At 44.8% G+C, this 22,837-nt stretch overlaps 1 protein-coding gene across 1 annotated transcript; it reads left to right on the top strand.

Moving 5' to 3' along the window:
• The first annotated feature begins 1,964 nt into the window (after positions 1–1,964).
• fam53b (family with sequence similarity 53 member B) lies at positions 1,965–17,094 on the top strand. The gene is made up of 5 exons (XM_080459683.1): positions 1,965–2,165; positions 8,718–8,951; positions 9,830–9,884; positions 12,121–12,869; positions 16,001–17,094. Exons 2-5 carry the CDS (start codon positions 8,862–8,864, stop codon positions 16,340–16,342), a joined length of 1,236 nt encoding a protein of 411 aa, XP_080315809.1. The 5' UTR covers positions 1,965–2,165; positions 8,718–8,861; the 3' UTR covers positions 16,343–17,094.
• The last annotated feature ends 5,743 nt before the right edge of the window (positions 17,095–22,837 follow it).

Genomic DNA, 22,837 nt, shown 5'->3' with positions numbered 1-22,837 from the left:
GATGGCATACAGTACTGTGTTCTGCATGGGGGCTCAGCTCTGAGAGCTTCAACAACACTTCCTATTCTCTATCAACCATATGTTGGCTGCAGTTAAATAAAAATGTCAAAGAGGAACACATAATACCACAAAAACCAAAGTTTATACTGCATGATATATTTAGAACCCGTGATATTATTTTGCTTTTTTCTCCTTACACTACGATTGGTGGATACTGCCCCCTATGGTTGTGAAAGTGACAATACACTGCCAAACTTGTTGAGCTGCAGACCTCTAATCCCTGTGGTCACAAACTGTGTATATCATCTGCTCCCCTAAAAGTGGGAAATACAAAATTGTTGATATATCTTCCGTGCCTTCCTGCGATCCCTCAACCGATGAAGTTTTTGTAAAACAACTTGTGACCCCCCCCCTTCCCCAGACTGTCACCCACATCATGGAGCAGACAAATCCTGGGTGTCCTGGAACACAAAAGACAGACAGTCTAAAACCGAGGAGGACAGTCTGGGGGAGATTAGAGTCACACAACAGATGTTACCCCTTGATTAACAAAAGAGTCTGCCAGGGGTGAGCCTCGGCTCCCCACCCTTGTGAGGCCCAGTGTGAACTTCAGCACCAACAAATTATTGAGCTCTCGGTACGTGATGGGGCATGACTGTTGAAATATATTGATCTATTTCAGTGGTGAACTTCATGACTGAAATGTCATTGTTTTGCAGTTTTACTATAGGCTACATGAGTAAATTTGATCTGTTATTACTATCATGGATATGATTTAGTCACATTACCAATTAATTACATTGCAACCACTTTTTTACCCAATCTATACTATGATTTCATACAGAACTGAAGCATGCAGTGTTTTATTTTTTGTACAGGATTAATTAGATTTTCTTCTAAGTACCTATTATTTGCACCCACTGTAGTACACAACAGATATATCCAAATATATACATAACTGACATTCCAAATGCAAGTTTACATTCAAGTACAGCCCTCTGCCTAAGTAATGGTGGCAGTGTTTGTCATTTCATACAGTACCAAAACAAACTTTAAACGTTCTGAAAGATAAACGGGGTTCTTACAATGTTATACGTCTAAGAAACTTCAACAACTCAAAGGAAAACAGGTTCTTCCACAAAGCAGCCCTTTCCACTTAAACGTGATGCTTAACAATCCCCCATTCTCTATAATATGATTCATACTATTCATTTATTCTTCTGTATTTTTATTCTATTCATTCTCTTTGCACTGTCAACAAGATTTGTCGTTACTGAACAATATGATAATAAATTGTATAAGGATTTTTCTTTAACATCTAATAAATGGTATTGTCTTGTTTTTTAACGCAATAGTGACATATCCATTAAATAAAAACAGGCGTGAGAACCAACATGAATAACAGAATAGAAAAGGCCTACTACTTCATGATTGTTTACAACGTTTAAAAACTTCTTTATAAGCTGACAATAATTAAAAAGATTAGAACAATTAAACAAGAACAGTCATCTAACAGAAAATCACTCAACGGATCTTAATAATCAAGAAAACAGACTGAAGATGTATGAGACGGTTGGACCAAACCATGTATATTTAACGTGCTGTATTTTACTCCCACGGTTCGTCTGCAGATCACACTCAGTTAGTGAGATATCACATTACTCATCTGTGTGTTGTAAAAGTTCTTCTCTAGTGTGTGTGTGTGTGTGTGTGTGTAGCTCAAAACTGATTACTTTTCATTACTGCAAGGTGGATTGGCCCACTTGTCACTAAGCACGGTGGGGGTGTATTTTACACAAACCTCTTGCGGTGGATCCATTACTTACTCCAAACTATAACTTCAGGTAAATACAAAATAAAGAATAAATAGGGAACGAAGTGGAAATAAGTTAATCTAAAAAGAAGCAGAAGTGTTACATGTTAGTTGTTAGACAGCGCGACCCCCCTCCCCTCCTCGTGGAAGTGGTAGCGTCGCGTGTGTAGCCGGAGGCTCATTAGCGTGTAGTTGGACAGTAGTGCAGCTCACTGGGATGTTGTAGTTCGCAGGAGCTGCAGGACGTGAGGGGAGCCGCTGTCTTCTAACTACAACAAAACAACATGGTCAGACCAAACTAACCCTCTGCCCTGTGCTTGTGAGGAGACCCGAGACTCTCACCGTGATGCTTGTGAGTGGTGGCGTTTTCTTTTTTTTCTTTCTTCCTCGTTTGATAATAACTTCATGAAGCGAGCTAACTTTTGTCTCAGTAGTTAAAGTCTGACGTGTGATGCTCCCCTGTCTTCTCAAAGTTGCGTTTGAGACTTTTTAATGCGATTATAAATGACCTGCGACAAAGTGGGGGAAACTACAAAGAGCTTGAATTGCTTAGCCTAGCAACTTTTCCTCATGTGGAGTTCCTGAGCTGTTGTCTCCTTTGTTTTGTCCCGAGTTATTACAGGCATACAAGCCTCCTCCTTGGTATTTTGTCTGCAGTGTCATTCACTTGCTTTATAGATATAATGTGATATGACCCTTTATTGGTGAGTTGATTATCACTGGTCTCAATATTTATCCAGACGTCTGTGTCTAATGTGTACACCAAGTGAACATAAAGCAGGCAGAGTCATTGAAGCTCATGATCTTTTGCACAGTTTCTTTCCCCTACTTGTTTTGAATTGAGATCATATAATTTGAAACTAGCTCTATATTCCAGGCACTCTCATCCCAGAAGGGATTTTCATGCATGCATGGTGTGCATGGCACGACAGGCCACAAACAGGCAAATCCAATAAATAAATACCCCCCCCCCCCCCCATGCCAACTACTTGATGTAATATAAACATCTCTGAGGACACCTCAGGTGACAGATTGTGCCTTGAACTGGAATGCTGTTGTCTTATCTTAATAGAGCCAACCTTACCCTCAGGTGTGAAGTCAGAGTTGGCTGACACACAACCCAACAGATTCTGCAATTTAAGTGCTCATCAGGATCATGAACACAAGAACTTGTCAAACCTGAACTCCTGCAGTGTCCCATGGCCATAATCAGACCTGCCAAAGTTCATAAGAGGCACAAACTTTCATATATTTGAATGTGGAGGAGTGTCAATTCTGAATAACAGATGTGCTACTTCACTTTCTGCATGTATACATATATATTTTTTGTAATTGTCTGATCAGCAGCTTGTGGCCTTTCTGCCGTTAAAAAAAAACAAAAACCTGTTTGCTCTGTAGCCTGTGTGTAACATTCTGTGAGCTCTCGTCACACCAATTTCTTTGCCGAACTCATTTCCCTTTCATGAGGGATTTTGGAAAAGAAAAAAAAAAAAAAAAAAGGGGCTTTAAGGACTGTTTGTGCTGGTTACTTGGACCAGCTCAGTTTTCAGGGCCTTTTCTTCAGACACGGAGAGGCACACACCTGGAGGGCTCACAAACTCATCGGAAAAACTGTTGAACTACTTGAACTGCAGAACACAAAAGGCTCCCTGTCATGGCCTGTGGATGATCGCTCATTTCTTGTCTGTGTGACGTAAAATTAAAAACAAACATTGAGAAGATGTGTAATGCCAGCGCTACTGTTACAACCCGATAAGGAGAATGATAGGAACTTTCTAGCCTCAAATTTTTAATTTCATATTTAATTTGGTTGGAATGGCGCCTCTCCATGTGAATTATTTTGGTCTATTAAAGTGCAATGTCATTCTGCCGTGGGCGTTGTGTCTTCAGCCCTCTGTAATTAAGAGACTTTGTTCGATTAAGCATTCAGGAGGACGCCATTTCTCTCTAACTTGGACAGGTTTGTTGAAAGCCTTGATTAGAGAGCTCAACAAAGCTCTTGTTCTGGACAAATGTCTACAGTGCAAGTGATTATGTATGAGATAATTAAACAGCAGGCCTGCTTTAAAACGTAGGCCTCCTTGGCGGCCATGCATAGCCATGCTGAGCCTTTGTGTTTATGTTAAGTGGGCAGCTGCATGCTTGTGAGACCTTGGCTGTACCCCAGGCCCTCGACTGAGCTCGGTAACTACTATTGAAGCCTTCAGCCATGCTCATTTCTGACTATTCACTGGCTGCTTCCAATGTAGACCGTGCCTCCTGTTTGACATAGCCTAATTTCTGTGAACGCGCAGACAGCTGTGGGCCGGCCCGCACGCCACAATGTGATTCATAAATTTCCTTTCAGTCTCCGAGCTGTGACAGTGCGCGGTGGCACCTGCCCTTTGTTGGCCCAAATTAATGACTACACCAACATTAGTTTGTAAAATCTAAAAGTTTCACAGTCGAGTTGCTGCAAACTGGTTTTTTACGTTTGTCAGTCAAATCACTGCTGTATGACACGTGCTGTGGCAACACACCCGCCATTATGATCGGGAGAAGTGCTCAGAGTTCCCCCAGGGATCCAACGTTCACTTTATGAGATGCAGGCCGTCGTTGCCAACAAGATTCTGGAAAACAAGTTTTTTTAAGAACATGCCAATTTTCTTTGAGGGGACGTTCTTGTCGAAGACGACTGCCGTGTTTTACCTCATCGTTTCAAACTTGCCAGTTAAGTTTCATGTCTGACCATCTCAGATGCTCAGCAGATGCTCAGACAACCACAATCCTGGGATGTTTGAGAGCAGGGTGAACGTCGGACTGCTATTCTTCCAGGCATGTCTGGGAAATTAAGCAGTACTGTACTACTTTATGGTGATTTGTCATATTAGTTAAGAAAAGAAAGTGGCGATCAAGTGACTTATTCAGTTTAAAGAAGTTAAGACAACAATGTTAAACTATGTCATTTTCCACACGCTGTCAAGTGTTAAAATAAAATGGATTAGTATTAGCTTTAGACTGTCAGTCGGACACAAAGCTGCCAAATCCCTGTGTAATGGTGGCCTAACCATGGGATTACAGTCTGAGCAATGTATGGAAAAGCTGCTCAAATGGGGAAACAGGGTTTTATGGGGTGACAGCAGTTTGTAACGGCTAAGCTAATTGTCTGGACTTAACCACAATTTACGAGCCTTAAAAAAAACAATAACATAATTTATTCTCCTGTAGCTCAGCTTTTAAAATATGTTTGAGCTAAGTTTAAAACTGTTGGCAGCTTTAACTTGACCCAATCCACTCTGCGGTTTCCTCTCCGGTCCTATCTCGGTTGTGTCGCGTGAATGCTCGCCGTTTCTGGCACACTCCAAAAGCTAGCGGCGTTGGAAAGGGTTGCGGTGACCACAGAGGAAGCATGGGGGGTTCCATCGGCTCGCCCAATGCTGCGCCTCTGTTGTCTTCTAGGAGGTTTGCTGTCACTGCAGACTTTGCCGCAGACAGAAAACTGCCTGTTTGCATGTGATGGAAAGCCACGTCCGAGGGAAACGTCCTGTAACGCTCTTCCCCTCTGTGGAGATTAGACTTCTCAGTTGTCATGGTGGTTGCTGTCCCAGCTCAGATAAAGTGCTATCGGGAGGTTCTCACTGATTCCAGACCGGCAGCGTGGTTATCGGGGTGATTCGGGTTCGGACATCAGAAGGGGAGTGGCACCTTTCGGGCAGAAAGTTTCGACACCTCCTTTGGACGATTTAAAGCTCCATTTTCAATACAAGCGTATTATGAGGGTGTTTCCAGCAAGTGCTGGAACTCTTTACATCAACTTTACAGGTTGGTTTTTTTTCTCTCTCTCTGAACGACAAGCTAGTTTCTTTTTCTCTCTGCCAGACATTTTCAGTCTGAGTTTTATTTACGAACTGACAGGAGCTTGAAATGTTCCCAGAGGCTGTGGGCCACGTTACGCTTTTACGATAGTGTGTTCAACTTATGTCATGGAGCAGAGGAATGTTCATAATTATCTTATAAACCTCACCCTATTTAAGTACACAGTTCAGATTTATGGTCTTAAATGCACAAGCTTAATAAAAGATAATTAAACAGATTGCGTCTCAGGGATCTTGTTTACTTCGTTAGTTGAAATCTCAAATTTCAAACTACTGCAGGTATTTTTCCAATCATTCAAGGAATGACAAAGACCATTTTTGTGTATCCTTAATTCTTTCTTGATCAATACCTTTCATGTCCATCATTCAGCAAGCTGTAATTAACAAACTGTTTCTTCTCCCTGAGCACACCCGAATCAAGTCTGTGGCGAAGCACAGATCCATTTGGTTCGTGGCCATTCACTGTGTAATCTCACATGACCTAGTCCAGATCCCAACTTTAATCTGATCTGTTCTGTTGACACAGGCCACGAGGTAAATGACCAGCATGTAGGGGGTATCAATTGCCAGAAATAAAATCTAATCTTATCAAGAGGGAGTTAGTTAGTTTTGGTGATCCTTCGTATCATATGCAGCCCTCTGTCAGGTTTGCTTTTCTGTACCGAGTCAAGACCGTCCTGGGTGTTATTTTTTTAATGGCCAACGGCTCCTCGTGTCACGAGCGCAGCACACAACTCTATTATGTGTGTGTACTCTCACTGTGTTAGCTCATCTTCCCATCAAATGCAGCGTCTCACCTCTGTTACCTCTCTGTGTTTACCTCCAAAGCCGGCACAAAGGGGCAACTGAGGTGGTACAAACGGATCCGTTATTAAGACTATATGTCATTTGTGAGGAGCGAGGGTCAGAAAACGGGCACAGCTGCTGTGGTCTAACAATTATCTAGTATTAAAACGCTCAACAATAAGATAATAGACTCAACACTGCATCATAACATGCTTATATCTCATGTCTTGAACCTTTAAAATTGGCAAACCAGTGTCATTGTTCACTCAAATTTGTTTTAAGGTTGTTTTCTTGATGTGGAAGTTAATCAAAATCAACACCAACCCCACTATGTCAGCGACTACAGGGTCTTGTGACAGTGTCCTCCGCCACCCACCACTGTACACACACTCCACCCTACCACCCGCAACCTCTGCTGTCGCCTCTTTTGTTTCCCACGGTGTCGTGTCTTCTGCACAGAGCGCTCTTTTGTTTTACGTACACTCTGGGTTGTTTTTTTTTTTTGTGTCCCTTTCTCTGCGCCTGCAGTTGTTTTGTCCCTCTGACCTTGAAGGCATCACTGGACTCTCCTGTGTCCACTTCCCTCCGTTTCCCGTAGCCCTACCAGAAATAATCTCAGCAGCTAACGGTGGCAGCGAAATCCTCTGCGACAATTATATAGATATTTGTCCCTGGCTAATCAGCAGTTTTACTGTAATCGTTGTGCAGCATTCAAGTGAAGAGTGTTGTTTTAATAACCGCAAGGTCAGCTATTCCCAGCCAGCCCCTGAGGATTCAATTACACAACTTTGACTTTGCTCTATTCCTCTCCGTGAGGCTCGGAGTACAACACTTTTGAGGAAACTCGAGCTCTCCTTCACATGAACACGGAAGAAGAAAACAAATATAGAGTTCCACTTTTGTTGGCATGCCAGCGAGAAAGAGATGTGGAAGTGAAAATTTGAAAATGTAATTTTAAGGTTATGGCTGCCACATGACAACATAGGCGAGTCGGCGTCAGTCAACATGGTGGGAATGTTTCCTTCTTCACTTGAGAGCAGGAAAAAAAGACATCATGTCAACCTCACCGAACTCCTCAAGTTCCAGTGTGTATTTTTCCACTTTTGTAAACATTGAGCGAGACGCTCATGAAACAACAACATGCTATCTGATTGTTCATTTACGTGTCTTTTTCAATATCAAATTGTCATAGTAGATATAATCGCAACTGATGCATGATCCACCCAGATCCCTCTCATCTGCCTGCCTTAACACTAATTTTATCATGAAAGCAGGCTGGAAATCAAATATTTCAGTTATAAAATTTAAGGTAAAAGCTTTTATACACAGCCTTTCTTTATCTTGCTTGCTTAGCTGAACACAAATAGGATTCAAATGTGTGAGTTTGTGGTTATGTCCTCTCTTTGGTGTTGAAATGAAAGGTACTGTAGTGCTGAAAAGGGCTTCGTGTTTTTTTTTTGTTTTTTTTTTTAAAGCTGTGGTCAGACTGGCTTCACAGTGTAACAACCACACATTTAAAAAAGCTGTGTTAAAGTGAGGAAGACAACAACAGACTCAACCAAATTGTTACTATCTAAAATAATTTAGGTGGCCTTTGCTTGGTCAAACTCTGTGTTGACGCATAAATATTTGCCAAGTAGTCATAAATGGTCTAAACCAAGAAAATGAGTATTAAACCGCTATTCATATAATTCTGTCCCTGATTTATCCAGACTAAGGAGGGATTTGTGCCTATCCCGGCTCAACACAGGGTTAGAGGGGAACACAGAAAGACACATGCGCACACCGACAGCTCAGTCGCCGTTGCTAAAAAACTGAGCTGAGCTGCCTGTATTTTAACTGTGAGCTGGAGATCCCGGGGAAACCCCATCAATGTACAGGGAGAACATGTTGAGACATGTCGCACAGCGAGTTCATACCAAGAAGTTTCTCTGTAAAGCAACAAGCTAAGGCCAGCACGGAGCGCAAAGCATTGCTATACACAGGCTGGATTGACTCCCATCAATTCACTTTCCACACTGAGATTCTTTTTTAGCAACTTTTATAAAACATGAGGGGATTTGTATTGGATTTAAATTCCTTTTTTTTGGGGGGGGGGGGGGGGGGGGGGCTTTACTTTTGCATTGATGATGTCTTTGTGGGCCTTCACCCAGGGGATCTGTCCTCCTCGATCCATCCGGATTGTTCTGCACTTATATGGTCGACAGAATGTCTGAAATGCGCTGAATTCTAATCCGTGTGCTCATCTTTGTGTGCCTGCTCAGGATCGGGCCGAGGAGTGAGGCGCATTCCTGGAGGAGTCGAGGGCTGCGATCCGAAAGCTCAACGAGAAATCAGCCCGCTCACTCCGTGCCCGCCAAGATGGCCACCGGCTTCACTCACCATTACTGGAACGGCGTGGGACAAGGATGTGTGTTGCCATGGTGATCATTTACAAGAAAACACTGGAAAAAAAGGGCGCTGATGATGTAACATCCAAACGTCGGGATTTAGGCCCGGTGAGATGTTATTTCCTACTTGTGTGAGAGTTAGTTTTTTCTTTTCCCTCTGCGAAATGTGTCAGTTTGTGTTTACATTCAATTTTGCCAAGAAGCTTCAACTGTGCCTGTCATGGCAGAAGACGACAAGGTGCTACTTTAAATTAGGACTTCTTTTTTTTTTTTTTTTTGAAGTGGGACGTTCATCAGGCTCCAGCAGTTTTGTGGCTCCACATTTCATTTCCCCCATGTTGTCGACTTCAATCACCGCTGAAATCTCTCAGCTCACAGTCATTTATAATCACATCTTTAGCAGATGAATAAGCATTGCCTTGTTGAGTCACAGGAAGTGATGTCAGACAAACTATTCAGTTGTTGCAAAGTGAAAAATACAAAAAGACAAAAGTAAATTATAATGAAATCAGTGATAATTGTATCACAATAACCTTCAATTATCATTCCGGCATTTCTTTAGTTTTAAACCATCTCTGTGTTTCTCGGTCATTTCCCTTTTCAATGGCAGTATTTGAGTCCCACAAGGCTCAACAGTCATTTTCTAATCAGGACTCGTGCTGTAGAAACTTTACTTCTGCCAGCACGGAGTGGAGGAAAATTCCCCCCACTAATGTGCACCGGTTTTGCCCTCTCTGTCTGGTGAAATGAAGTCATCACGCTTGAGGGGCTGAGCGTCAATCAGAGGCATTTATGCTGGAGATGAGTTACATTTAGAAGCCATTTTACAGTCACAAAAATCTGTCGTGCTAATCGCTTTTTGCTTCTCACTTGGAGTAGTTGATTTATTGCCGCTTGTTAAGAGTGGAAACACCCGAGCTATTCATTTCTATAATATTCTGGATTATAGTGAGCTGACAGTGAATCTTTTTCCTGCATTTCCATAGTTCAAGGCACAGACCATGAGCCAGGGGACTGCACTTTTCTCTTGTGGACTCATGGGTAAGAGTTTGCCACCCGACATCATTGCATACAAGAGTGTTCATTTGTTTCTTGTTACCACCAACGTTCTGATATTGCTGTTCTGATATCGTGTTCAACGTTCTGATATTGCTATTCTACATCAGTAATGATTTGCGGTAGTGTGTATAACGTGAAGGTTCAAGGAAGAAACCCACCCCCACCCCCACCCATCTCACTTGCTTGAAACCACATTGAGCGATCCCTCCCCCGACCCTCAAACTCTTATGCCACTTGTGGTTTGTCGCACGGAAAACGGCAATTTCTGTTTGAATGTCAAGACTTCCTAATGTTTTGCACTATATGATATATTATTCTTAACTTCTGTTATGATCCACAGACAATGAAAAGCAAAACTATTACCTTGTGAGTTTAATGCATTTAAAGTCTTTATACATAATCTGCGGCTGTCCTACTTACAATAAATTCAGCTTAACATTTTATTGCAATAATTTGTTTTACACTTAAAAAAAAAGAAAAAGTTTTCTACCTTTCTTAATATTTCCAACCAAGATCTCTTCTCAAAAAATTAAAGTTGAAATCAGCTCAGGTAAACAATGGTGATCGAGTATCGAACCGTTCCAAGCCCGTGAGTCACCACGTCCATTAACTCGTTCACTGAGTCATTCCTGCTTCAGATTACTAGCTGCAAAGAGGAAAACAGACAACATGCCACTTTCAGTCGGCTCGTGAGGCGTTCAATACAAAAGAGTCGTTCACGCCGTCTGAATCGGTCGGTACGGAGGGATTGTTCAGTGAACACTGCTTCGATCACCTCGTGTTTTGATCGGCTATCCCCCAGTGGGCACTCGAGCTCGGATGGTTTCTGAGTGATGTCGTAGAAAGACAAAAAGGTGTTGAATCCACCCTCAGATCTGTGGATTAAGCACGGTGAGTGGGCTGGTGGAAAGGTTGCGGATGCTCAAGTGATTCAAATGACTCACATACCCGGTTCATTTTACTGCACGACTCATAAACCCACGAGTCAGTCAAAGGAATCGAGTTTCCCATCACTATTAGGAAAAGGCATCCCCCTGAACCCAATAGTTTCCTGCTGCTGCGCCCCGACAGCATAATCCCGTCTCACACATTTTATACCGATGGATTAACTGTTGTCGGTGTTGTATTGTCATGTTTCACATGATTTATTGCAGAATATCTTCAGAGCAGCTGCATTTGGTTGATCCTCACATGACGTTGTATAAAACATGCCCGATGGAATTATTTTCCAAAATGAATGCCAATGATTGCAGATTAGCAGATTATCGTTACCCTGAATCGCACGGTTCTCCTCGACGCATTCAAGCTGCTGTTCTCATGGTGAAACTTAAATTCTGACCAGAAAAGCCCTTAACGTGTTGAAGGATCTTTACAGGATCTTTACAGCCCGTGTTTGCTGGATGAACTGTAAACTGCTCTTGCAGTAACGTTAAGCTCTCGAGTCTAAGACTGGCAGAGTCTTGGCAGAGAGCAGCAGTTGCAGTAGGCCTTTTGTTCTTTGTCCTGCCTGTATTGTCGTTGGTATTTGGGGGATTTTTATCTCCAGTGAAGAAGAATAGACCTTTTGCATGCCGGGAGTGGGCAGTGTCCTCAGCGTTTAGTGTCTGACTCAGAGTTGGCTGACCTATTCAGCATTTCAAGAGAGTTTTTGTTGTGACACTTAACAGGTGCTTCCCTGTCATGTCGCTGCGTTAAAACCAGTGACGCAGAACTTTTGTGGATCTTAACAAAAACTCGCCACCTCAGTCAGGTCATTTCATTGGGCTTATTGACATTTCCTCCAGCACACCGCGTCAGTCGGACATTGGGCTCCCTTTTCCTTCTCCAATCAGCTATGCTTACAGACTGTGACACTGAAAGCCTGGAGGACAGGATTTATTTTTAGTGCCAATTACACAAAGCAGTGAGTTGTGGCAACACAAAGTACACATGCTGGGACAAATGCACTGACCCAGACTGGAGCCGTGTCATGGACCATGTTGTCCATGTCAAGACTGCCAAACTGTTAATGACCGCAGAACCTGGGTTTACAACCTGCTCTCTCTGGTTGTGGAGTGTTTTGTCCTTCTTAACACACTTTGCACAATAATACATGCATGTTCATTTGGTAAATGTATGTAAGGATGAACAACCCAAAAACAAGATGCTCTGATCAAAATTTGGCACGGAATATTTTAGTCTTCTTCCGGTTGATTTAAATGCGTTCTTCCTGTTGCAGAGACAAGCCGGTGGCACGAGGTGGGTCACAGCTGTGCTGTGCAGCAGCGGCCGGTTGGGACCAGCCTGGAGAGCCTGTGGGACGTCCTGCCGGAGGTGCACAGGAGCTCGGCCCACTGGGATTGGGATGTTGGCTCTACGTCGAGCACAATCACCAGCTTGTTGCAGGACCTGAGCCTGGCCGAGTCGGCGTCCTCGCACTCCACCGCTCCACCCAGCAAGCGACAGTGCCGGTCCCTGTCCTGCTCAGACGAACTCGGTAGTTGCCGCTCCACCTGGCGCCCGCAAGGCTCTCGGGTGTGGACAGCCGTGGAAAAGAGGAGATGCCACAGTGGAGGCAGCGTCCAGCGCGGCAGCGTCGCACACATGCAGCTGGGCTTCCCGGCCATGCAGCGCAGCTCCAGCTTCAGCCTGCCGGCCCGCTCCAACGCCCTGGAGCCGCCTGGCTTTGCCCGCCGGCTCCCCTGGCCCTCCGCATTCACCAGCCTGATGCCCTCCTCCTCCGAGCCTTCGTCACAGCCCCTCTACCTCTCTCATGAACAAATCTGCCTGCCTGAGCCTCGTGGGGCGTCGCCACACAGCTCCCCCGACTCCACCCCGGAGCTGGAGCGCCGTGGCGGACAGGGGGGCCTCGCTCGCAGCCGCTCACAGCCGTGTGTCCTCAACGACAAGAAGATTGGTGTAAAACGCAGGAGACCAGCGGACACACACAAACAGAGGCCTTCACTGGACCTGGCAAAAATGACCCAGGTTAGTATGAAACATTCAGGGAAAAAAAGAATCAAACACTAGAAAGTTGCTTCAAATCATAATAACGCAGTACACCATTAAGTAGTGCAAGCTGCAAGCTATTACTATTATATACTAGTTGAAACAGCCACAGCCCTCTCTTGTGTTCCAAATGATCAGTGTCCAGCACTCGACACCAGAGCCTCAGGAAACGGTCACGCCAGCTGGACGCTCTGCTCGCCCCATCAGTGTCAATAACATTTGCTAGTTACACTCTTTTGTTGGGGGGGGAAATTTCTCTGTACGTGTTGGATAAACAAACACTTCTAGCTAAGGTCATGCCATTGTGTCTGTTCTCCCTCAGAACACCTCAAAACGTCTCTGCAGGCAGCGCCGTTACGGGCGTTCGTTCGTTCGTTCGTTCGTTCATTCATGCAGGCCTGCTCAGGGTCACATTCCATGATGTGGGTGTGTGTACGTGTTTGCACTTGGAGGGAATGAAAGGAAAGAATGACCTGTTCAATGTGTTACTGGACAGAACATGTTTGATGGGGTCAGTTTTGTATTCATGTCTTCTGCGTGCGCCTCCTGGCAGGCGTTTGTCCATCTGCCCCCACAAGCACACAGACACATTTAGTACAGTTTCACACGTAGCACCGGATGGATCATAAACACAGCGCTGGACTTGGCCCCTGTGAGAAAGTCACCCGGAGTTCAGTGGTGTCTTAACAACAGTGCTGTGGTGACACGGCAGACCGACGCCACACACACACACACACACACACACACACACACACACACACACACACACACACACACACACACACACACACACACACACACACACACACAAGGTCAGCTATAGACGAGGTGACCAAACACAATTTCACAGAAAAAATCTTGGGGTGCCGAGATTGTTGCTGTTAGATCTTTCCTGCTATTTATGTATTGTGTTCTCTCTTGCTACGTGAAGTAGAAACTACTGTGACATTGTTTTTTTTTTTCCAAAGAGGCAGAAAGGCTTTGAAACCTCGAGAGATGTTTGCCTCAAATACTATGTCTCATTTTAGAACCTTTTTTTCCCCTCTAAATCATCTCAAGTGACTTTAGTTTGTGGTCACACAGTGTTGCAGCGGGTCGAATGGATGAACTTTAATTTGAGGTCGAGGCACAGTGGATGAGTGGTTAGCACTTTAACCTCACAGCAAAAATTCTACAGGTTTGAGTCTGCTAATTAGAAATGAGGGGGGGGCTTTCCAAATCGTGACAAATTGAGCAGCTTGTGGGTCAAACTGTGGAGCAGGTTGCCCTTCAACCCAACGATCCGGTGTTAGATCTCCGGTTTTGGCTGTCCATGTGTCGAGGTGTAACCGGACAAGACACTGGACCCCACGTCGTTCCCTTTCCGCTCCCTGTGGTGGGCTCGCACTTTCCATGTCAGCTGTCACCATTGTGCTAATGGAGGAATGTGGCCGACAGTGAAGAGCGTCTTCACACTGCAAACATGTGGAAAAACGCATTATAATATTCTAGACAGATGAAATGAGCTGTTTTCAAGGCAAAACTGAAGTAGAATTTGATTTTAAAAGACATAAAGAATTAAACTGTAAATTCAGACCTCGGTGGAAAGTAGTCGCTTGTAATCGTAGTGTAAGCGTGCTTGCCACTCATCTCAAAGGCTTCACACGTGTGGCCCCGTCCAGATTCAAAGTCACCTTACTACTCAAAGATTGGCCTCAGTGCTGAGTGTGTCTCTAAAGTGTCCTCTCATCCACACACGCCTGAGCGGTGTAATTTACCCAGTGAGAAACTGCTACCCTCCGCCTGGCTCACCGTGGCTCCGTGAATGTCAGGAAGTAGAGCAGCTGTGGCAGAGGTTATGGATCGTCGCACAGGGGTGGGGAGGGGGGTACGTGTCGGGTAAAGAGATATTGATTTCTGTAAATTCAGCTCAGTGGGTGGATCGCTGCCACAACTGAGCCTCATGAGCTATTGATCAGCTTTTAACGACTGAGAGTCAAGGTCAGCGTGGAGGAGGAGACTTTTTAGTCTCATTCAGTGGGCGGAAAGGATGATGGGCTGCGGTGGAAGCAGGCAAGACAGGCGGCACTTAGTCATGACCCCAACGTGGCGCAATTAAGTTGTACGAGGACGCCGTGGAAGATTAAACTCTCCGCCGCTGAGCAGCTTCTCTGACCTGAGTCGGAGCGGTGGTTGGTTAATACTGGGGCTACTTCTGACCTTATCAGTTTGGGCTCACCGTCTGGGCCGGGAGCCTGACTGCAGGTGCCGCGGTGCTGATGCCCGAAGGCAGCAATGCGACGCTGGCCCGGTGCTGACAAACACCCCCCCCCCCAAGTATTTGTAGGCTCCAGTTGCTCTACTGGGAAACTTTGACGTTTTTCTCATATTAATATAAATCTACCAAAGCTCGTGGGATTTTCTTCCATTTTTCTCAGCAAAATCAGAAGTTCAAGTGGATTTATCCTTCATCTATTGATACGCTGCAGCAGTAGTTCATAAATTTGGCCGAGGGCCGCATATCTGACAGTCGGGTGCTTGTTTAGCATTACATAAGCCCACAAATGACGGGAGGTTTCACAGAGGCACTATTCTCCCGTGTCCTTCTGCCGCGGCACCGTCGCGACTCAGGCATGAGGCAGCTGTCCTGCCTCCTCCACATTAACTGTACAGATTGGATAAGCCTCCCGTCGTAAAGCTCCTCATTCCGGCGTGCACAGCTGTCGCCGGGCTCGCCTGCAGCAATGTTGGCACATGTGTATTTGCCTAAAGAAGTTTCTGGGATTTCCAGATGCATGTGTGCATTGTGCGGCGCCAACTCGGAGTCGGCAGAGTCAGAAAGGCTGACGTGAGTGATGTCCGCCCTCTGGGTGTTTGGCTCCAGTTGACCTCTGATCACAGCCTCATAAAGCCTCCCTCTTCCTCACTTGTTGCTCTGGTCTAATTTTACACCTTTCAGAACTTGTAAAACTTTTATTTTGGAAGCAGTTCTTGCCCAGTGTCGAGCGCTAACTACACTGTCCAAGTACAGTCGAGGGATTGTATTTATAACTTGGCTATAGGCCTTTGGGTTTTAAGATGATGGACTTGTTTTTGATGTGGTAGGTTTACTTATTTGTGTTTCTCCACAGAAACTTCGAAATTTCCACAGCCTGAGCTGCCCGGGAATCACAGGTGAAGACGTGTGCGAGTCGAGCCGGGCCGCTCCCGCCCCGAGGAACGCCGCTCTGTCCGTCAGCAGCGACTTGCCCGCGAATGAACCCGGCCCGGAGGACGTTCAGCCCGAGACCAAAGAGGACGTGATCAGCAGCGACGTATCCACAGACGGGAACTCCACGGACTTTGGCGACATGACTCCGGGGACGACCAATGGGAAGGACAGCGAGCCTCTGTGGGCGGGGCTGTGCAGCATGAGGAAGGACGTGTATCAGCTCGGTGGCGAGCTGGACATCGAGCAAATCGAGAGAAACTGAGCTTTCCCCCCCCGACGTAGCGGGCTTTAAGTTTATCACCGGGTGGTACAATAAACAGTACTGATAGTCTTAAGGAAGACGGAAGTGGAGAACTGATGCAGTGAGCGTCCCTGGACTTGTCTTCTACAAACTGAACAGGAGCTTTGTGTGCTAAACACCCATTTTTGGAGATTCTGCACGGTCAGAAGCCCCCCCCCCCCCCCCCCACTGTGCAGTCCCTGACCTGTGTGTCAGGAGAACAAGAGAAGATGGATGTGGGTGAAAACAACTTGATAAATAGAAAAATGATATTAATGTTGGCTCAGAGACTGTTTTTGGTTTTTTTTTTTAAATCATTTCTCTGTAACTCTGATTAACCTACCTGTACTTTGGAGAGAATTCACAGCGGGTTTGTACAAATTCTCTGCACTAGAACGAATTTTTTTTTCCTCTGACGTTCTTTAAAAGCACGTGGGTCCAGGATGGAAGAGAAATGAGGGGCGGGGGTGGAGGGGGGGGGTAGCTCTACTGTTGGAAGAGCTACTTTCATCCTTACTGAGCAACAAGCTGTATGCACACAACGTCTATTAGGTAAACTGAAGCGCTTAACATTTCACTCGGTAACGTCAGGCTTATCTCAGATCTATGCTCCTGTATGTTGGAAAGAAACTCTGTGATGCTAATAGCGTTAATATTCTTTCTTTTTACGATTTGTAACTTCAGAGTAATGTAAGACGAGCATATTTCTATACAAATAAACACTTTTAAATGTGTCTTTTGGAAATACGTTATTTGAAGTGTCCTTACTTGTTGATGTTTTAAGGTGTATTATAACGGATGGAAGATGAGTATGGGTACGAGTAAACCCAGTGTATAGTTACATCCTGACTTCATCCTGTTTCATTTGAATTGTACTCAAAATATCCTTAACAGCACAAAAAGTAATGAAGCTTTATATCTATTGTATGGATAATATTGTTGAAAAGTCTGATTATTACTCATTACATGGTTTGCCAACAGTTTAAGATCTGCAACAAAAGATTTGACTTATAGTCAAACCTGCATATCTCACAAATACACAATCCTTACAAATGTATCATCAATGATTGCTCATCTCCTCTGTCTCGCCTGACTTTGTGTATTTTTACTGTAAAGCACTTTGTGCAAAGACTGTTCTTAAAAGTGCAAATATAAATATTATTCTCATGTAAAAGGGAGGTAAACAGACTTTCCAATCATAGAATATTTATGTTACTAAATAATATTTACCAAATTCAAAAGTCCTCACTTTGCTAAGGATGGGACACTTCTCTCCAGACTGAAGGCAGGCCAGTCCGACTCTTCTACGTTAAGCGACGCTGTTGTGATGAATGCAGTATGTGGTCCCAACATTACACAAGGCCTCCTCTGAAAGAGATGCTGTCTGGACGTCTACTCCTGTATTCATTTCAGCAATAATGGCACCTTTCTCAATGTGTAAACCATCCACGCTATTGGCAGCGATTCAATCCTGTACCGGCAGAGATGCAGGCTTTCTGTGCCCCGATAACAAAGCTGCATGGCCCCTCTGCTCTTTAGGCATCACGATTCAGCATCTTTAGTTTCTTGAGACAGCTACAGAAGAGTTTTGCCTGCATTTTCACTGAGCTTTGGCCCAAAGCAGATCGTGTCATTTTTGGATGGTGTTCCCCTCCTCTTTGCAGTTTGTATCTTTAACAGCTCACTGCCTTCACAGACGTGGATTTCTGGAGGTATTCTGAGGCCCATGCGGTGGTTTCCAATACCCAAAGATCAGAGGCATCAAATACTGACCTTTATCTTTGTCTGCTGTGCAAAAAAATTTCTCCTGAGTCTCCAAATCTTTTTACGGTTTGATGAAATGATTCATTCCGCAATATTTTGGCCAGGTTAGTATATAGTAACTAGTAGTATAGTATATCTGGTGAACTTGGGACTTTCATTATATCTGTAATAAGACATTGCATCTCTGAAATACACATTTGAGGCCCAATTTGTTTAAAAAACTTTTTAATGCTCCTTCAGTTAATACTTTTGTGTTTAGTGAGATGTGTGGATGACATAAAACATAGTAATGTAAAACGTCCATATTTCTCTTTATTGCATCCTAATTTTAATTACAAGTTTACTTTGGGGCTGCATTTTATATTGTTTTCTTGCAGCCATTGTTTAAATAGACCTTTGTTTACTATTTAGCAGGACACGTATTAACAGCAAGGTCATTGTTGACGAAGTCTTTAATGCAGACTGACCCAATTAAGTAGCCGGAGAAAACAGTCACAACTGCGGCCCTGGTTCTGCTGATGAGCCTGTGTTTGTGTGCTGAAGCGGCGAGTGCGTAGAGAGGACGCCAGCCAGGGGTGGGAAGTCCAGTCCCTTTTTCTTTTCTTTATGATTTTTATTTTTTGATGGCGGGTGGAGTGGTGGAACGGAGCGACGGTTCACCCCAGAGACCTCCCTCCCTCCCTCCCCGCTCTGGGAAACAAAAGGGGCTTTTTCTCTGAGGAGCACAGTGACGTGGGAGGCGGCTGTGAATGTGGGCCATGTGTCAGGGCTGCCGCCGCCGCTCCATTTGTCTGCCTCCCCTCCCCAAGCCTCCAGATTTTATGCCGTCGTTTAACACTTTTGGATTCCCCGCTCTGCATATTATTCTCCCATGTTTGCCCAGACTTGTCGTTCTTTGAAAGCATAGGGTGCCACCGAGGGAAGAAAGTCACCTCTTTCGAGATCGACTGAGCAATTTGAAGACTGCTCGACATGCTACACTCCAGGCTCGGATACCACAGGAAGCATATCTGCGAGATTAAAGTCGCCTGCAACGCCAAGGCACACTCTTGTAACAGACTAGATCATTACGCCGTTGCATGAGAATATATGCGTTTGCACAGTGAGCCTGGTTAGGACCTTTCCGTGCACCGAGTGGAGAAGGAAACGGGTAAACACAGGCCTTGTTAAAGGTGCTGTGCAGCAGACTGACACACCGAGGGCCCCTGGCCTTTAATCAGCAGAGTGACAGAAGTGAAAGAAGGCTGTGTTCCGAGGGAAGATAGGAGTTCAACGGGAGGGGCGAGCCATGCCAAGGCTCTCCATCACACTCGCTCACAACCCCCACAACGGCGTGGTGGTCACTTTTGAACTGTCAGCGAAGGTTAGGCACGCTCTCGTCTGCGCTAATGATCATTCACATGGCGTTACTTCAAGTTTCGGGCAACAGATGGTCCGCTATAGACACAGCTTTGTGACAAATGCTTTCTTGAAATCGCAACTGCATTGAGGGTATTAACACAATGTTTTATAGTATTGAAATATTTCCCACAACTCGGTTGAAATTTCATGACATTTTGTAGTGGAACTATTGAGAAGAAGTGAGCTGTGTGTTGGCAGTGTTTTCTGCGTTTGGTGCTTTCCCCTTGCTTGGCAGCTCAAATGTGGTCGGGGTAGAAAGCAATTTAGTTGTACCAGCCCGCCACAAAGCATTTCCAGTTGAGCAAGTGTTGTCTAAAGCTTTATATATATAAAAAAGAAAGAAAGAAAAATTACTAAGAAGACAAATGTAAGTGTGAGCTCAGTCTTCTTAATTACAAGCGTTTATTTGCAGTGCATTTAAACTGGATCTCATGTTGACGACACTTCGTTCAAGACAAAACCACAGAGTGTATGTGAGGCCCAACCGAAGTCGGTGTCGAGTCTGAACAGTCTGCAGCCACACAGAAAAAGAAACGTATGAAGATAAAGAAGAAGAAGAAAAAAAAAAAAAAGGAGGATCCAAAGTTCAAGCACAACATCAGACTATTTTCACTGCTACAAAAACACAACTAAACCCTCACAGAAAAGAGCCCCTGCAGACAGAGATGGTTGTAAAACCGAGGTCAGCTCTGCGCTTTGAGACCTTCTGCATACCAAGACAATTAGTTTACACTGCCTGGTGACATACGACCACCACTTCAACTGGATTATACATACGCACGATTTCGTATGGTATCGTGGGGCGTGCTTTGTGTCTAGGGAGCGGAGTGTCTAAGGTTTAGCGGATCGCTCGGCAAGCTCCGGCTCCCTGGAGGGGGCCTGTGACGACTGTGTCCACATTAGCAGAGTACACACCGCTCTGTGTACGAACTGAGACGCTTGTGAAGACAGTTAGGGAGAGGAATGGGGTGGGGTCGGGGGCTGCGGCGAAGAGGGAGGAAATTCAGGCTCTGGCTTCCGAACCCGATGACTTCTGAAGTTTCGGAGCCGTCCCACACCACCAAGAGCTGTTGGCACTGCCTGCCCGCAGAGGGAAGAAGAGAGAGTGATGAAATGTGGGGAAACCATGTGGCTTGGCGAGTGCAAGCAGGAGGCCTCCACACACTCACACACACACACACACACGGAAGGGAGGGGACAAAATAACTGGCTGCTGTGAAAACAAGTGCGAGTTTCCACGGATAACGGTGCATTCAGAAGCTGCAGGTGTGCGACGTTTGTCTGGTCAGCTGACCCCGCCGTTTCCTGTCAAACAGGAAGAGCGAACCGAGCGGAGATGAAAGCTGAAGGTAGCACACGCATGGCGGGTTGTCAAGGCGGGTGAATGCAGGTGTGTTACCAGAGCGGCAGTGTGCCCCCCCCCCCCCCCCCCCCCCAACCCAAACAGATGACATACTAACACACAGGAGCGCACATACTCCTCTTTCAGTTCTCAGTCCTCATTTACTTTATCCAACATCCAATACTCAGTTCTTTTGTCTCTTTCCATTTTAGTGCAATTAATTTCTTTGCTTGCAACAAACCCATGTCAATAAACAACTGTTCACGTTGTGTGTCTTCTATTTTTAGAGTATAATCCCAAAATGAGGAAACCAGGATCCAGTGCAACCTCTTTGGATATGACTTCCTTTATAGTTTGTGTTACTGCAACCCAAAAAGTTCCAAGCTTCCTGCATTTCCAAATACAATGTCAGAGTGTACCTTTGTCTGGTGCCATATATATTCGCATTAACCACTTGTATTGTAGCAACTTTAATCTGGAATTGATGGTTTGTTTGTGATACTTTTTGGTATTTCTTACAGTAGGATAAACGGTGTTTGTTCCCTTTTCTTCAGCAAAGCATTTTCCATTCTCGGTTACAGCGAAGCCACTGAGCTTGAACATCCGCTGTACAATGAAAACTGACAAACATTCACTGAATTAGTCTAGTAAGTCATATTTAGCGTGGCTGGATTGCATTGGAGAACAACAGAACTCAGTAATGTGATGTTGACAAGTTTTGGATCAGAGATTTGATGATGTAACATTTTGATGCCAAGTTTAAATTCCTGAAGTAAAGCTATAATATTCAACACCTTCGGGATCAAATTCACACAGAAAGGGTTCAATCAGATTCTATCTAAAGAGAAGCTTGTGACGAGAACACGGTCATTTTTCTGTACGAGTGGAATTTCAAAGTCCATTTCTCGTTTGGTGACAAATTGAAGTGTGTGTTGTAGCTGAAGCTCTCTGTACGTTACCTTAATGGTTTTCTAAAGCAAAGTAAAGTAAAGTAAACAGAAGTCAAATATAATACACACAACTTGAGGCTGGAGTACAAAGGTACCAAAGTGATGCAAGAGTCACCCTCAACTGGACGATCAGCAGAGCAGCTTTAGTCAGTCGGGGATTTGACGGTCTGTCAATATGGAGGCTGAGATCATACATGCCCAGACATGTCTCCTCAAATGAGGTCATCTCCAATAGCTTACTCTGCGGCCTACAGTAACGAGTCAAGGATCGACGTGCTCCACCCCAGGAGGAATAGATCACCGTTTACCCAACGCGTCAGTCAGCGGAGGTAAACTATTGCTAATTTGTAACTTGTGTGAAATGGCCGTGTGACCTCAGGCTGACCCGAGAGGTGCGGTGCGACAACCAGCTGGCGGATGAACCCGCCAAGGAGTGGCGCTGAAAAAACTGTGGCCTGCATCCCCGAGATACTCAGCCTCCATAAAACTGGACAGAAATCACCTGGTTACAGCCAAGTGAGCCCATTCCAGAGTAGTCAAATACATGTTTAATGATTACGGGAGGCCAACCGGCAGCACCACAATGGACAAAATGCTGAGTAAAACATTATGTAGGCTGTTGGAAAAGTGGGTACCAGCTGCTAGCACTTTTCTCCCGTACATTAATATTTATTTGCAAATATGAACTAGGAGTGGTTCACTCTGCTTGCAGGGAGTTTCATAATACTCTGTAGCCTTTCATTACGTCTAATTGCCCAATAACATTGAGGCCTGTGTCAGCTAATGGTGAAATGAACCAGGGAGACCTCAGTGAATCACTTGGCAATGGCCTTTTGTTCTTGTTGAATCTGTGCGGTACATTGAAACCTTGGGGGCAGTGATTGAGGATCGTTTGCTTTATGCCCCACTTCCTCAATGATCCAGCTGGCACCCTGGAACCCAACAACCAATTTTATTTTTCTCCCCCTAAGTCGAGGTTAGAAAAAAAATGTTTTTTTACCATTTAAGTATGACAGGACA

Source organism: Lipophrys pholis, assembly GCF_963383615.2.
Source record: "Lipophrys pholis genome assembly, chromosome: 1".
NCBI lineage: Eukaryota > Metazoa > Chordata > Actinopteri > Blenniiformes > Blenniidae > Lipophrys > Lipophrys pholis.
This window is presented reverse-complemented; position numbering and strand designations above follow the sequence as displayed.